General features: G+C 27.9%; 1 protein-coding gene across 1 annotated transcript in view; it reads left to right on the plus strand.

Annotated features, from left to right (window-relative positions):
• LOC119666395 (alpha-(1,3)-fucosyltransferase C) overlaps positions 1-17,783 on the plus strand; it is a 30,892-nt gene extending 13,109 nt beyond the window's left edge. Inside the window, exons 2-3 of the mRNA XM_038075673.1 lie at positions 9,595-10,793; positions 17,669-17,783. Of these exons, the coding sequence (XP_037931601.1) occupies positions 9,952-10,793; positions 17,669-17,783 (957 nt within the window). The 5' untranslated portion in view covers positions 9,595-9,951. The remainder of the gene's footprint in view (positions 1-9,594; positions 10,794-17,668) is intronic.
• Positions 17,784-18,800: the final 1,017 nt, after the last annotated feature.

An 18,800-nucleotide genomic window follows, 5' to 3' on the forward strand; every position in this document is an offset into this window, starting at 1 on the left:
CTAAGTGGATTCCTTACGATCGCCGGTGTAACCTAATCTAACTTAACAATATATTTAATATGGTAGCATAATGAGACTATAGGCCTAATCTTATCCTTTGGGTTTGCCGGTAGAACCTAACCTAACTCAACAATATATTTAATAGCGTAAAACAAGGGAACTATATGCCTAAGTGGATCCGTTGATATTGCAGGTATAACTTAACCTAACATAACAATATATTTAGACTATAATATATTAATTCGATTTAATTTTCATAAGTTATATAAACGTACTAAAACTCGATAAAAGTAAATTATGTATATAGAATAAAATTATTCAAAAATAATTTTTATTTATTAATAATAATATTAAATAAAAAAAACAAACATATATAGTTTCAAAAAATATTTGTTCAAATTTTTTAAAAAATCATTTTAGTTCTTATATTTAAATATAATTTTTATTTTTAGTTTTATCTAATATGACTCGACTCATTCAATATACATACTTAACTCGTTTAATGCATATTTATATCTACATATATTATCACTTATAACTCCAACTTATAGCAAATAACTAATTTAAATATTTAATCATATTTTTATTATAATTGCTTAAAAAGGCAATGATGAAATTTCGCCATAAATTTGTGAGTCAAGAAATGACAACATCGGTTGTTCGGGTCGTGTTCTCTCCAACTGTAGTGCTTGCATCAGTTCGTTGTTTATCTAGTTAAAGTCATAAAGGCTTAATTATTTTTTATATGTACATACAGACATACTTTTATTTTATTTTTTTTATTTTTATTTTTATTTTCTAGATATATATACATATATAGTATATATTTTCGTACTTTCTTTGCCGCACATTTGGGCCTGTTGTCTCATGTCGCCTCATGCAATTAGTAGTACTCGTTATAACGTGAAAGAGTTCAGGGCTGTTTCCGTTGATTCCTTAGATTGTTTTTATTGTTTTTATTGTTGTTATTGTATTTGTTGTTTTCTTTGGTTGGTTTTGCTTTGTTTTGTTTTGTTTTGTTTTGATTTTTATAAGCATATTTCGTTCTTGTTTTGGCAAAAAATCATCGCCAGTGCCGCTAACTAAAGTTGTGTATTTGTGCATTTACAGTTTGTAGTAATTTTAAAAATATTCTCACTCAGTTCACTTTAACCGCGGCAAGTGTCACGATACACGACGTTTGATGACTTCATTTGCTTAAGTTTTTATCGAGAAAAAAAAAAACAAAAAAAAAAACGTTAAGAATTTTAGCCAAAAACAAAAAAAAAAAATTTGTTGAAACATTGTTTTTGTTGTTTTTGTGAAATTGAAAATTGAAAAGTGAAAGCGAAAGTCGCACAGCATAAAAATGAAGGTTTTCCTTGAGGCAATAAAGTGTTTACTGGTCTATGGCTTCGTCTTGTTCTTCACCATATTGACACATATATTCAAGACTATAGTCTATAATGTACACTCCATCGACGTGTAAAATCCCCAAACAATGCCTCCTATCATCTATCTAGTATGTAGTTTGTGCGGGCTGAGAGTGAGAGTGGAGATTGTTCGACGACCTGACCTCACCGGTTGATTGCTGTTCGATTAATGCGTTGACGTTGATGTTGAATGTTGAATGTTGATTTTGGATGGCAATTATTTTGGTAATTACCTGCTTTCATATTGATTTAGTGATTTATTTACACTTATTTATGTTATCCACTAAGCAGCGTTAATGATTTATTACTTTATACTTTATACTAGTTTAGTGCGATTCATTTAATATTCAAAAGCCATAAGTAATTGCCGCGGCTACAGCCAGCCTTCAAGGGGCTCAATGTAAATTTTGGCTTTATGTCAAGGGTGGAACAAATGAAATGAGTGGGGAGTTCAAGGGCCATTTAACGTAAAGGTTATTTTATAAGTTCTGACCATAAATATTGTGTTTATTTATTATAATTATTATTGATTTTTATATGCATAAAAAAATGTATATACATTAATAATTATATTTGACTTACTTTTACAATATATTTTTTATATTTTATATTTCAATACTGCTTGTTGTATAATATTTTGAATATCTTATGCAACTTTTTATCATAGAAATTATACTGGCTGTGTTGTTTTTGTGTTGTTTTTATCTAATCGCTATCGAAATTTTTATTCTTTTATTTTATTTTTTTGAATTGCACTTAAATTATTTGAGCCCAAACGTATGCAAGACATTAAGACGCAATATAATTTTTTTTTTCGGAAAATATGTCATTCTCTATATATACTTAGATATATAAAATTCATTTAATAAATAATATATACTTAAATATGAATCATCGTACCTCATCAAATGCACTGTATAATTTAGTCAGACAACTAAATATTTTTGCATTTGAAATTTTCTATTTTCTTTAGTTAGGAAATCAAAATGAATTTCAGATACTTTGCATGATTTGTACGCTTTACTTTACAATAATTAATTTTAATTTAATTAAAATTAATCAAAAATTAAATTAAATTAATATAAAAATTTATTAAAATTAAAAAAAATTAAATTAAAACAATTTAAAAATTAAGTTAAATGAATTTTAAAATTAAATTAAAATAATTTAAAAATTAAATTAAAATAATTTAAAAATTAAAATAAAATCATTTAAAAATTAAATTAAAATAATTTAAAATTAAATTAAATTAATTTAAAAACTAAATTAATTTATAAAGAGGTTTTTCGAACAATAGTTGAACTATAACAACGAAAACTCATTTTATATTATTTTAATTAATTGAATTTTTGGCTTACCATACAGCTGTTTCGAGTATTGCCGACCACCCATCATCAGTGGTCTTTTGAAATAATTTCTTTCATTTAATATTTCCTACATAAGTTTTTGGGACTGCAAATACCAGGAATCGAACTTGTGCCCTGTCCAATTTGAAGCTCAGAGTCAGTGTTCACTTGCTAACTGACCCAAAGACGTATTTGACTTTTATGTTCGCACACTTTACGGGAGCTTTGTTACTTTACTGTAAAAGTTTTATTAACAAATTTACTTGCTGTGAAGTTTTTGGGACTGCAAATACCAGGAATCGAACTTGTGCCCTGTCCAATTTGAAGCTCAGAGTCAGTGTTCACTTGCTAACTGACCCAAAGCCGTACTTGACTTTTATGTTCGCACATTTTTCGGGAGTCTGGTTACTTTACTGTAAGAATTTTATTAACAAATTCACTTACTGTGTTTATATAAGAACGAAATCATAAACCAGCTGTAGAATAATTGAATTAATTAATTATATTTTTATTATGTTTTAATGGTAAAATTTTAATACTATTCTGTTTGTAAATTAAATTAATTTAAAAATTAAATTGAATTAAATTAATTTAAAAATTAGATTAAATGAATACAAAAACTAATTTTCATTTTAATTAATTACAAACCTTACTTCAATTAATGAAAAAATTAATTTAATTAAAAAAATTAAATTCAATTATAATTGAATTTTTATTTATTAAAATATTGATTTTATTTATTAAAAAAAAATTTTAGTAAACAAGAAATTTAATGATTATTTAATTTTAACTTAAAATTAATTCAATTTTAATTAATTCAACAATTAATTTTAATTAATTTAAAAATTTATGCAAAAATTTTCTTAAATCTTAACTTATATCTTAAATGATTAAGATATAAAAAAATACCTGTGAGCAGATGGGAAGTAATAAGGAAAATCCTCTAAAATATAAAATATGTATTTAAATTTGAAAAAAATTATATTTTTAAATTAAATTCATTTGCGATATACATAATTTCATACAAATATTTATTAAATATTAAAAATATTTATATTACATTTATGCTTGTCGAAGTTCTTCAGGTTTATTTCTTGCGATAGGTGGAACACATCGAATGTCACAGTGTGCGACTTTAACCCACTAAATCCACCTTTAAGGAACGAGTTAAGAAGAACTCAAACATCACACTGTGAAAGACTTCCAACTAATCAGGGGGCTGAAATATATGAAATTAGGAATTTGAATTTCTCTTCTCTTACATTTTAGCATATTTTTATATAAATTTTGTATTAAAAATAACGCATATTGCTTTAAATTTGTGGAGTTACGATAATCTGCACATAGTATTGGATTATTGACCCTGTGTTCAATGCTGTTCTCTACATCTTTACTTGACACGTAATAGAAACTTTATAATTGTGCTATTCAGTCATAAAATAGGTAACCTATGGTATGTGATCAATAATTTTTCGTTAGTGACATTAATATTTAGGAAACCTATCTTGAAATAGGTTTTTGAAATGATCATTCAAATTGAAGAACACCCTCGCCACTTTGAAGAATCGCAACCGTTCTATAGTGTAGAAAGACCTTTCTTCTTATTCTTTTAGAAAAAAGAGAGAACGCCAAAATACGACAGTCTATCATAACTATTACAATCAAAGACGTTTATATGGGCTTAGTGGTTTTATTGTCGCTAAGACTTCTTTTGGCTTTAAAACCCACATTTTCTGTGGTTATCGTATCAATAACTGTAATCCACAACACTCCATGTATCAATAGATTTCTTATTTGCATTGAGCATATTCGACACATTCGAATGTGCTCATTCGATCGATGCAATATTTATCGATCATGTTATTTTAATATTTAATATTACCTAATTAATTGATGTACGCGTTGTCTGGTCAATGATGTTTGGTCTAAACCTTTTTAGTTCCCTTGATTTACAAATTATGAATACATAACTATAATATACAGCTTAACCTCTCTTTATATGTTCAGGAAAAAATCACTATTTTCAAAATATGTCAGTCATGTTATCATATTACATATGATTTAAGTTCCCGATCTTGTGAATAAATCTAATGACATAATAAACTACCTATATCTCTATCCTTTTTTTTAAATTTCTTTTAAACATAATATTTATTATGGGTAGATTAGTAATTCACAATATTTTGAGATTCATTATTATGTTCTTTTTTAGAGTTTTTTTTTTTTTAGAAGCAGAAATTAATGTCTTGAAGGAAATTAAAGGAAATATTATATAGTGCTACATTTTAATATACTTTAACCTTGGGAGATGATTCCTTGGTCCGAGAATCTAAAAGAAATCGTTGAGTGAGTGAGTTGAGTCAAGATTTAACAAAATTAAAAATATAAAACACACAAATACTCAAAAACGATATTTTTGTTGTACATCTTTAAATATCCTTCAATATCCTTCCATATGGTTGTAATATCCTAAGAAGTTATTCTGGGTAAAAACTTTTTTTTGTCAAACATTTTCAAACACTTTATGGATAATTTGATTTGATTCAAAATGTTAGATTGTTTTTTTATTCTTCTTATATTCCTATCCCGCTATCACATGAAGGGCGAAAACTTGTGGAAATAGTAAGTGGAACTTAGTCGCCGAACTTGTGGAGTGGTTTCGTGACTTTAGCACGGTAACACAATTTCCTGACTTCTCGATTTTATTTTCTATCTTCTAATATTCTTAATGTGTTCCATCTTTATTAATTTATAGATAGAAACTGTTCCTCAGTCCATTCCATTTTCATTAAATTGTAGTTAAAAACTGTTCTTGTACTGTGACAAGAAATCTATATCGAAGAGAAGACAAGATTAGTAACAAGGAAATTTTCAACCCAATTTTTTTTTTAAATTTTCAATCAAGTGAATTCTTGAGTTGACAGTAGTGCTGTTTCGGATACCAAATATCTATCATCAGTGGTATTTATAAACATCTATTGGTTTATTGATATTAAGAGGTATACGAAACAGCAGTATGGAAATCCTACGAACACACTAAATTAAAAATAAAAAATTTTTTAAATTAAAAATTTTTCTCACTACTATTTTCTAAATAGTAGCTAAATACAGTAGTTAGAAATATATCGCAGCTCATTCTAGAAATTTGCTGGAATGAAGTCGAGCAAATGCATTACTTGAGTGCTGCACACGGTAAAGCTAGAGTCGCTGGGTATGTATTTTATCCATTGGGCGAGAGTGAGAGTAGTTGTCTAATGTAGCTAGAGCCTGCCGTTGATTTATGCGTTGATCATAAATCTGTCTGCTCAACTCAACTTCATCTCATTACTGCTCGCTAGTTGAATGTATTTTCTGCTTGCTGGACCACCGAACTAACATGACATATAGTGAACTGTAATAAGAGCAACGCATAAGAGTATATAATAAAAGTATATTAGAGTTTAAGAGAATAAGAGTAATGAATTTAACCTAAATATTTAGAAAACGCCAAATTCCGTTGTTTCTTGTCATCTCATTGTTAAATAACTTCTGTCAAGTGTTTAGATAGAGGGCATGGTGATTGAATGTGGGACTAAGATGATTTCAATAATACGAAATAATACGAAATAATACGAATATGAAAAAAAACATACCAAAAAAGAAGAGCAATTACTAATAGATATTGACAGTTACGCATTGTTCTGAGCAATAAAGTAACTATATAGTAAATCCCTGAGTTAAGTACTTTATTATTAAAGCGATTATGAAAACATATTGATGTTCTTCTTGTAACTCGCTGGGATCTAAAAGCAAATATCACGAAATGATTTAGAAGACGCATACATGGGTTTAGATGTAGATGGGTGATGATTGATTAAGGATAGGGGAAGACATAATTTAATTTCTTGTAATATTGAGTGAATTTTGAATACAAATTCAAATTCCAGAAATGTTTGACAGATCTGACTTTCTTTAAAATGATCGAACTATTTGCATTTCAATGCACAGCATCTCTCTCAAGTATGTTAGGAGTTTCAGGTGTGAACTATTTCTATTAGGTGTTGAAAAAAGAGCAGCATACTATACTCCGAAACGTGTGAGTAAAATATTCTATTGAAGGCCCAAAATTTTGACAAATTTATGATGCATCAAAATAGAATGAAGTGAAATCTAAAAGCCTATGTCATGTCGGATAGAACCATTGTAAAATAAAAAATTAAACCGTTTTCTATATTTACAAAAATTAATTAAATATTGTTTTTATAACCTATCAAAACTGACGACTTTAGAAACCCTTAAATGATGAAAATTTCATGACATCATATTTGATGCAATATAACTCAATATATATTTTTTAAATATTTAAAATAAAATTTTATCTTTTTACAATCAAGCTAAATTGTACATTTTCACTTTTTCAACGTTTTTTATTTATTCAGTTGGTGTCCCATATATTATTTTTACATACTTTATTGTGGTTTTATCAGTTCAAAATCATATGGTAAAATATTTACTAATACGCATTGTTATCAGTATTGGAAAAAAAGCGAAAATGGTAATAAAATTTAAACTATTTTAATAGATTTTGGATTATTTCGTATTGCTATATATAGCAGCTATATTGTAATCTGCACACATCTGGTGAAAAACAATTTATAATTTTATTATTTATATAATTCAATATTTTGTTTTAATTAAAAATTAAATTAAAAAACAAATTTAAATTTATCAATAACAACTTAATAGTGTAAGCTGACCTTATAAGCCACCTATGGAATATATTATAGACGTTCAATTTTCTACATTCCGTCAAATGAATAGAGTCAGTTTTTAAAAAGTATATACACTAAATTTTACGCAAAGACTATTTAAGAATGTGGAGGCCAAGTTGATGTTTAAACGGCATCCAAAACATATAATCAATCTTACAAATCATCATATCTTTATTAAGTAATAGTTGCCAAACCATGATCGAAAGACTCACATCCAACCATCGTTTATATGTACGTATTTGAAATAAATTTCAATAAAAAATATTACTGAAATATTCCACATTGTAACCCTATAACGGTATATATGGAATAAAAACGGTGAAGGCTGGTTTTTATTGGACTGGTTGTGTGAGTGGACTATATATCTTCAATAATAAAGAAAATTGAAATGTCTATTATCAATCGCGCTCGACACAGAACCACAAATAAATGATTTAATTTTCTATATCTTGGTGAATAGAGTCTGTTAAGCTATTTGTTATAACGATACTATACTATATATTTATTTACTATATATATATTGATTTAATTTTCTATATCTTGGTGAATAGAGTCTGTTAAGCTATTTGTTATAACGATACTATACTATATATATAATATTGTTGGAGAATTAACTATATTGTAATTATTAAAAGAACATATATATATGTATATTGTTAATATATTGTCTCCAGGAATGAAACTGTGAAAGCTGTCGTGAAGTCCATTGATCATAATTTATCGCTGATAGTGTTTTTTGTGAAAATATTCAAAGTACATGCACCATGCAAGCGATAAGGTCTTAAATATTTAAAAAATTTATGAAAAATTTCAGTCCCAAATTCCAAGTTCGGAAAAGTTTTTTGTCTTATTTGGGTTTCTTTTTCTTTCAATTTAAGTTCTACACCAATTAAAAATATTAACATAAACAATGCCTAAACAAAGATTGACATATAGACGGATATCTCCATATCGATTCTTCATATTGTGATTTTAAGGTATGCACTCAAGGATTTTCGTAGAACGTATATTCATTCTATTAAAGGTAATACAGGTTGAGGTATTTATTATTTTTATTACTAAATAGACAAACGAAAGTAACAAAAAGTTTTTTTTTTTTAAATAATAAAAAGATATATAAATTATTACTTTAGGATTAGTTTTTTATTCTTAAGTCTTAAAATGTCTGAAAGTTGATATATGTTTCATTACATCGAGAGCCTACATTATTTGTAGTACCACATAATGAGTTATAAATAATTCATACAGAATAAATAACTTTAATATCTACCAAAAAGTTCATCCACACTGGAATATTCAGTTCCACAAAGTTAGTTTATGTCAAGCACAGACGTTAGCCGCCGATAACAACCATAAGGTTCATCCTTACTGTAATCTATAGTTCCACAAACTTCATGCCAAGCACAGATGATAACTGCAGATGATAACCACAAAGTTCAGCCGCATTAAAATCTACAGTTCCACAAACCTTATGTCAAGCACAGCTGATAACCACAAAGACCAACCACAACCACAAATCTATATCGATAGTTGATCAAATCTCAATCAGTGCAACTTTTGTGTCTGCCTCAATATTGTTGTATATTCTTCACCACATTTATGTGTAGGACATAAGCTATGGAAAATTAAATTTTCTAAATGGATTATTTGACCCATATAAATTTTAGTATAAGAACCTTAAGTATAAGTATAAGTTTTGATTTTATTCAAGCGGCCTGATAAGCCTAGAAGTGTGCATTACCCCATATAATGCCGTGAGTGCTATGAACTACGTTTCTCATCCAAAACTACCGTAATTAATCATTTTAGCTTTTAAATTAAAAACATTTGGTTCTTTTTTAATTTATTCAGTAAAATATACTATAAACACAGAGGGGTGCATTGGGTGCATTGACAGTTTTTCTAATTATGTGTTTCTTTACGCTCACGTAGTGGAGTTCTGAGTTAATTTTACTTTATAATCTTATAATTTTACTATGAATAAAAAATAGTTTGTTATTATGAATGAACTTTACTTAAATTATATATATATACAGATTGTATTTTTACTTAAATATACTCTTATATATTGTGTTTTTATTGCAGAGTTAAGTAACTGAGTGTGTGAGAGTCACAGGAGTGGTATCTTATCGAGGCCCGTCATTAGAATTAAATCATGAATGTGCAAATATTCAATATTAACACGCACAACTATCGATAAAATTTTGGAATTATTTTAAACACTAAATTGAAGAAAAAAGCTCGTCGAGCACCAAGAAATGTGTGTGAAGCCAACACACAAACTATTAATTATTAAGAGTCTAAAATGTTATCTATGGCGTTTACTGACCGCGCATGTTTCCTAATCTATTTCATTGCATACTTACGCCTGCGAGTGAATGTTTAGTTTGTTTTGCATTTAGTACGGAAAGTTCTTTGCTGTGATAAATACGTCTCGCTACCATGCAGAAGGCATTGGATCCGACGACAGTACCTTTAATCGAGCGCGCTACAAACCCGCTTTCGAAAAAATACGTGACAAAAATGTTTTATCACCGACGGCGAACTATTTTAATTTGTTGTATATTGTGCTCTGTACTTGTGTTTCTATTTGTGATGGGTACGGTATTGGAAATTATGCCGGAATTCAACCAATACCGGTTAGTTAAAAAGTATGCCCAATATCCAACCACAAACCGGGGCTCAACACGAACTATTCTGTTTTGGAATAGTTTCTTTGGGAATAAACGGTGGAGCTTACCCGAAGATACACTTGGTCCAGCGTATTTTCGTGATGAACTATTATGTCCTGTTTACAAATGTGAAATAACGAATGTAAAGGATTTTCTTCCATCTGTGGATATGTATGATGCGATAGTCTTTCATACTGCAGAGCCTTTTTACTGGATTGAATCAGTGCCTGCCAAGCGTGCCGACAATCAATTTTATGTTTTCGCTCTAATGGAACCACCCGGTGAAACCAAGCATGTACTGAATGATGAAAACTACTTTTACAATCTAACAATGACATATAGATTAGATTCAGATATATTGTGGCCGTATATGTATTTTTTCGATAAAACAAACAGTGCTATTGTCGCACCGACAGCAAAGTCGGCACCGATTTGGCGTGAACCACCGGATGAATATAATAATACAGCCATATGGAATTTATGGTCCGGAAAGAACAAAACTGCTGCTTGGTTTGTTTCGCATTGTAATACATTATCGCAGCGAGAACAGTTAGCAGAAGCATTAAAGAACTTTGTTGATGTGGATATATATGGAGAATGTGGTGATTTGAGGTATGTTCATTTAAAACTTTAAAACCAGTTAAATTTTTTTCAAAAGTAATAATTTTTATTTAAGTTATGTTATTTATTCATTATAAAAAAATCTAGCATTAGGGAAGGCCATAAATAATTTTACTATTATTTTAATGACTAATTTGACTTTATGACTAATATATCTGTGTGCTTGCAGTAAAATATGTGAAATGAATAAGCTTTATCAAATTAAAGCAGTTGCGATATGTTAATTTTATCAATAAATATTATAAATAATACGTACTTATGAACGTTCAAGTTCGCGATATTTTCTGCTAGTTCCAGATATTTTTTCTTCAAACGCTCTATTTTAATATATCTGATGTCTAATATGTTCAAATATTACTTTGTGTACCCCTCAAGTATTAACGACTGTACTGGAATTATCGCAACATATATAACATAATTATGGTTCAGAGTAAATTATATACGCCAACTAAATATATAACGATTGTTTTTCTATTGCGTTTTTCTATAAAGTGTCTATTATAGCAAATATTGCTCTACTAATCATTGACGTTAGTAGATCAAAGTACTGGAAAAGTATATATAGTAGTATATATATTCATCTAGGTATCAAAACTTTATTTATTGTTGATTTGAACACAGATTCTCTTATTAAATTTAAAAAAGGAAAATAGTTAGATATAATTTTAGGAAATTAGTATAATATTTCGGAAAACATACGAGTACACGTATAGTGTCTATAACAATTTACAAAGTTCAAGTATAATAAATACTTAATTGACATCAAGTATGACTACAACACCATTTACAATCTTTATTTAATTAATTTATTTTTTTGTTTTTTGCATTCTTTATTAATTAATTAAGAGTTTTTAATTTGTTTGTTGTGTATAACTCAGTTACATATTCATTGACTTTTATATATATTTAGGTTATAAAATTTATTTTATTTATTGCGTTATTTTAAATCAATAAAAGTATTTGTGATATTTTAAACCTTAACTGTATTATATAAATAAAATTATTCTAGATATGTTAAGAAAGTTAAATGATTTTTTACTACAACTTTTAGGGGCCTGCTGATTATTTAATGTGTTTAAATTAGCATTATATCCTACTTCTGAATAAAAATATTAATAAAATAAAATAATAAATAAATAATAAAGTCAAAAAAATTAAAATAATATGAAGTTTATTTTGGCTTAATTTTATAGATTTTATGATAATTAAAATATTTTAATGCTTAAAACTTTTTCATGTTTTTGGTATTATCATTTAATTTATATCAAAAATAATTAAAAAAAAACATTGAATATTTTTTTTATATGAAACGCTTTCCTAACGAAAAATTTACGATGCATACTTTTTATGTTCGTTCTTTTAGATAATTTCCATAATTTCCACGGCACTATTATTTTCTTTTTCTTCTTTTTTTATTCCATTGCCAAGGATTATTAATTAACATATTCTTCATTACTGTCGTCCACAAAGTACAGTAAGATCTTGCTTAGCGCGTAAGATACGTTCCATCAAAATAGAGTGTACAGCGCTAAACGATGCTATCTTAACATATAAATGGGGTTAGGGGAAAATTGATAGAAAATTGCTTAGGTTATAAATTTAATAATTATTTTTTTTTTAATAATAATAAAACTAAATGTTTATTTCTTACAAAAACAAAAGCAATGTAAACGAATATATATAAAAACAAATAAAATTCTAAGTCAGTCAGACCATTTTGTCTATTCTGTGTTTCCAATTTTCTGCCTTTTTGTCAAAAAGGCATCTAATGTAGTTTGCGTTTTTCTTTTGCGTTATCTATAACATCCCGTCTTGATTTTGAACTTCTCATTTTCAACAAATGGGTCCATAATTTCAGTTGTAGTGGTCAAACTTTCCCATGAGAATTACTTTTTGCTTTTCTTCGAAATCACTGCTATCAATATTTTTGTTTTCTTCTTGCTCAGTAGATTCCTTGAGTTCATTAGAAAGATTAGCTGTTGAACTATTACTTCGATGTCTTTCACATTTACCTCATGTAAACCTGTTTGTTTCGCTAATTCTATTATTTCTTCCACTAATTCACCATATTGATAGATCGTCCAATGTCTTCGCTCTTACTTAAATCTGGCCAAAAGTTCTTCCATACTCTTCCATACTTGTAATAAATTCATTTTATTTTTATACACATTTTTAACGTGTGACTAAATTACTTAGTTAATTATATTAAATCAATTATGCATTTAATTTTAACATTAAAGTATAAATCTATAAAATCTTTATTAGATATATTTTAAGATACTTGTGTTTATAATATACTAGATACATTTCAAGGTAAAAAGGTATTTGTAGTGAACTCATATGTTGTGAATGACGGGGTATATGACCCCGGTAAAATACATTCTTTATTTATATTTGAAATGACATTTAGAAGAATATAGAATATAAGCAAAATTATTGTTTCTCCAGAAAAATTAATATCAAATAATATGAAAAAAAACTTCTCTAGAAAACATCTGTATAAACGTTTCTGCTGCTCAAAATAAATTAAAAAAACAAACTTTGACCCTTCATGATTAATGGAAATAGTTAATTAACTTTAACGCTTGAAATGAAATGCTAAATGAATGTACAAGTATGACTTTTGATATTTTTTACAAATTTTTTTATTTTGAATTTATATTTTTATGGAGCTTATAACTTTATTTCATTCCATTTTATATTTTAAGTTACTTATTATTGTTATTATTCAACATTCGTCAACATTCATAATTAGACATAAAAAACAAATAAAAGTATTTGAATCATTAAAGCACGTATTTGATAAACCGACTATTTAGATTTTATCAAAACGTTTTTCAAGACTGCGCCACGCCCTCTTGTGCTCAGCTGTGAAAGCTAAAATATACTCAGTTCCTTTTTTTATTGAAACCATAAAAATAAGTTATGGGCTACTTATAGTTATTTAATTGATATTAATCATAAAACATCGATTAATTAAATATTTTTGATATATCAAATTTAGCATGTTTATCATTTTAAGAATCTGTCATATTTGGTTTCCATTTATATTGGGATATACATATTTTAACGGAAAAATAATCAGAACCTTATCAAGAATAATAATTAATTTCAAATTTAGATTAATTGTTACCATTACTTGAGTACATAAATTTTTTAACTAAGTTTAAAGTCGAATACTTAATTTGTTCTAATTTTAACTAATTTTTAATAAATTTAAAGTAAAAAATAGCTTCGAGGTCCGGTATTCAGAGTGCTGATGAGTCAGTAAATGTTGTGTAGCTCTGCAGATTTGTAATAATAATGTTGAAGATTTTAAACCTTTCTATATGTTTTAATAACAGCTGGTGTTCTGTTTACACTATTGTATTTAATTCAACAAGTTTACAGCAATATGTGCTATTTTTCAAAATCCCATACAAAATCCATACAATAATTCAGTAAACAGGTTCTGTAAGTCCAAGAGTAAACAGTATTACAGTAATAGAGTAATGGTATAGTGGTTTAGTAATGTCAATTACATATTCATCTGCAAAAAATTCTTATTATGCTTACAGATCCAAAATAAAATGACCTGGATTTGTTACCTAGAAAAAAGATTGCGTGTAATTTTATAAAATGGCTTGATACATTAAATTCTGGAGTTTTAAATCGGTTAGTCTACAGTTAAAAACATATTGGTTGTTTGTTCTGAAATTAAACAAAATTTTTTGTTTGACTTATATCGATTGATTCTGATTAGAAAAAATAAAAACTCAATGGAGTTCTGAAAAAGTAAAGAAAGACCAATACAACAGTTAACAACTGTTTAAATCTAGTTATAAAGAGAACATCAATATGTGTTTACTACACACAATATATCTGGAGGCAATATTTCAGGTATCCACTATGTTAGCTGAGTTGTTCGTATAGGTACGATAGTGTGCGTCCTTCCTCAATACTAGGTCAGGTTGTTACTGGGTTATTTAACGGGTTATCATGGTCTGTGTTATCAGCTCAACAAACAAACTGTCTCCGAAAAAATATCAGCTCTTAGATCGGAAAATCCTATACCCATATCTGTATCTATACCTATAAAACATCCTATGATGTTAAGAAATCCTTAAAAGTTGACACTCTGGTATTTATTCGAAGGACAGTAAGTTTTCTTTGTAGTTACATGCGTTTAGAAAAACTCTGTTCCACTTAAATGGCAACATCTTATATATCTTTTATTGCATTCTTCTATAAACAGTAGTCAAAAAAAATTGACTGAATGGTATTTATTTATGGGACTTGTTGTTGAAACAAAACCATATTATTTATTATTTATTTATATTTTATAAAATGTAATTTGTACGATTATGTGGTATGGAAAAACATGGTTGAAGCACGTTAAGGGTATCCACACTGTTGCAAAGCCGGCGTTGATGATACGGAAGAAAATATTGCTAATTTATTTGAACTAAAAGAATCATGTACATTATAAGTTCCTGCTGTTCTTGTTATAAGCTAAACCAAATCATTTTAAGTTGAACAATTGACAGGTAACTGCATCAAATAAAAGTTGGACCACACTAAACTAACGGTCATAACAACGGTACCAACGCGTATATTTCTTTAGTTGCCCATTAAAACTTGAGGAAGTTTTGAGGCTGTATTTTTGACGTACCCACAAGACAGTCTAAACTTTAATTTTGCATTTACCATTTATTCAACACTTTTTAGTAATCTTAATGCGGTAAAATTGAATTTCGTAAGAGTCTGCGAAAAGCCGACTATTTACTATAAATAATATATCGTGATTTGTAATTATCATTGTGAATGGTTTAAAAATTTTTATACTATCCAATATGACGAGTGATCTACTATATTACAACTGTAGACCTTAGAATAGAGCGGGTCAGAAAATACATAAGGGACAGAGCTCGGAAGCTATTCGCAAAAACCGACAGGCTGCTCTAGTTAGCACTATCTAATCTCAGAATAATATCTAACCGCACGGGGCGGTGCGCAGATCGGTCATCGAATAAACACAAAGTTTTTGAGGAATACATAAATAAGTCAATGAGAAGGGTGGAACTCTGCAGAAATCCCCCAGATAGCAAAGAGTAAAAGTGCCCAGATGTACTAACTTGAAAAAGACTCAACAGGAATATATTGTGCTCTAATTAAAATTATTAATTATTTTAAATTTATTAACATTGATGTCAAATATAACGAATACCTAATACCTAGCGCACGTCAAAATTCTGTGATGAATTATTTCATATAAGGAATACAACATATATAGGCGACAATAATAAGAATTAATATCAAATTGTGTATATTAATGTACTTAATATGAAACTCGTTTATTTTTCGCATATGTATATAAATATATTATGCATTTACTTGTTCATTTATTACATTAATTTATTAAAGCTTTCAGTAACAATAATTTATCAAGCTTTAAAGCTATCATATTTTATTTTATTTCCTGTTTTAATGTACTAGGAAATTTGCATTATCACTAATTAGTTACAACGTAATAAGCAGTTTTTAAATATATTTTGCAGAGAAATATATAGTATGGTCTCATAATGTAATTGAGAACAATTATTGTAATAACGTATAGATAAACATTAATAATATTAATATTAACAAATAGGTAGTGAGGGAAAATAACTTCCATATGCATTCTGGTCTATGATATTATATGTTTCCACTGCCTTCATTAGACCAGTTTATCTACTTAAGCTCGCTAATTAAGTTTAATTAGCCATACAAAGAGCATTCATCCTTTTTAGCTAAGTTAATAGCACATTCACACTGTCTCATTTATACGATTTTATTCATTATAGCCACTAATGAGGATGTATGGTAAATCCATACAAGAAGCTTTCATATAAAGCAGCTCATTAGCAATAAATCAACTCATTTAAGGCAAAAAATTTTGAATGCAACCCTTAAAAATAAACTTCCCACAGGGGAAATTATCAAAAGTTTAAATAATCGTTAAATGATTTTTATGTAAATTGTAAACAAACAACAGCTTTTATAAATTGAATATGTAATATGTCAATTGTGTATTCAATTTTTTGTGTGATATTACATTGAGTGAAATTTTTTTAAACAAACATAAGCTCTCTTAGTATTTTTAAAGAACTTTCTCACACATAAAATTCCTTTCACATGCAATAAGTTATATAGCAATGCCTGTTCGGCAAACGTAGAAATCTTGGAAAGAGCTCAAGCAATGATTCTAAGACAGATGGTTGGTGCACCCTAGTTTATCAGAAATGAGAGCATACATTTCGATTTGGAAGTTCCGATGGTTAAAATCAAGAAAATAAGGCAGAAACATATTTCAAATCTTGAAAACCATGTGAATTCGCTGGCTAGACCTCTTACTAATATGATAAATTCCTCTATGCTGAAACGGAATGATAGACTGCCATTTTGCTTTCCTAAGGATTATCCTGTTTAAGACCTGGCTACTTATTCGAAAGCCTCGTTAAATAATTTACAAATCATTATATAAATCATTATAGTATGTTTTTTAAAATAATTTGTAATGTAATGTTATTAGTCCTTAAAATTCTAAAACTTATTGTTAGGCTTTAATTTAAAGTGATTCTATAAAGACAGTTTGTTAATAAATAAAAAAAAAATTCAATAAGTAACTTTTATCAATGGAAACGATAAAATCTTAGTTACTCAAGTAATTTACTAAGTGAGCAGTAGAAACATAGTATAAGAATGATTATTATAATTAAGTTAATTAAAATTATTAAATATTTATACATATATGCAACATTAACATTTATAAATTAAACATTTGTTAGTAAAAATATTATAATATAAACATTAAAAAATTATTAATCTCTCTTTAATTTAATTTGCAGTTGCCCATATAAGGAAAGTGAATGCGATGAGATGCTTGACAAGGAATATAAATTTTATTTATCATTTGAGAATTCATTATGCCGGGATTATGTGATGAGACGGAGAAAAAACTAAAACATCATCGCAGCATCTGACGACGAACAGGTATTATTAATCCGAAATTGACTATGAGAGTGCAATACTTACTGAAAATCTATTGTTAACCTACCGGCGTCCTTCGCGCCACTACGATAAACTGCAGAAGAATTCGGAAAAGTGTCGAGAACTAACTAAAATATAGTAATCGGATAAGAAACTATATATCGCACGTCCAACCGAGATAGAGTGTACTTGCGTTATTTCTGGTGGCAGAGCACTGATAAACGTGAGTTCTACATTTTTTTCCACGCTTTCCTGCGAACTTAATGATCGACGTCATGATTACGCACAGCGTTACAAAACTAGACAAGAAACGCAAAACACAACCACGAACTAATCCGTGTAGAAGAGATAGTCGTTGGTCTAGTCGACAAGTACATAGCATACATTAACCACACCGAGCAAGCGAAAAGAGTAAGGAGTATGTAGCAAAATTAAATAGTATAAAAATAAGACTGAACTTCACTCACTTGTAAAAATAAGTACTTATGAAATGCATCTTATCGCACTTTTAATAACTTTATTAGTTCACCTTTAGAATTTTTACCTACTAAACAATATGTTCACTTCTCATTGCCTAAAAACCACGATATGTAATTTTTATACAATCATTAAATACATTTAATCTTAGAGACTTTAAATACTTAAGTTCACTGTGATCATAATTACTGAAACAACACACACTATTAGTTGCTTAATGATCTTTATAAACTGTGTACTTTATAAACAAATTTTTTATAGTTGTGCAGTATAAAAACTTAAATGTATTTGTGCGTGTATATTACATGTAAATTTTATAAATGTATTTATTAATAATTATTTTATTAATGCCGCTAAGCAATCAATTTATAACTTTTTTAAGCAAATAAAACTTTATTTATTGTTGAATAATTCAATAAATTTTTAAAAAATAAATCATTAATTTTTTTTACTTACTTATAAGTGCCTTCAATTGCTAAAAAATTTTTACAGTTCACAGTTCGTAGTGTCAAT

This window comes from Teleopsis dalmanni, chromosome 1 (assembly GCF_002237135.1).
Source record: "Teleopsis dalmanni isolate 2A chromosome 1, ASM223713v2, whole genome shotgun sequence".
In the NCBI taxonomy this organism is placed as follows: Eukaryota; Metazoa; Arthropoda; class Insecta; order Diptera; family Diopsidae; genus Teleopsis; species Teleopsis dalmanni.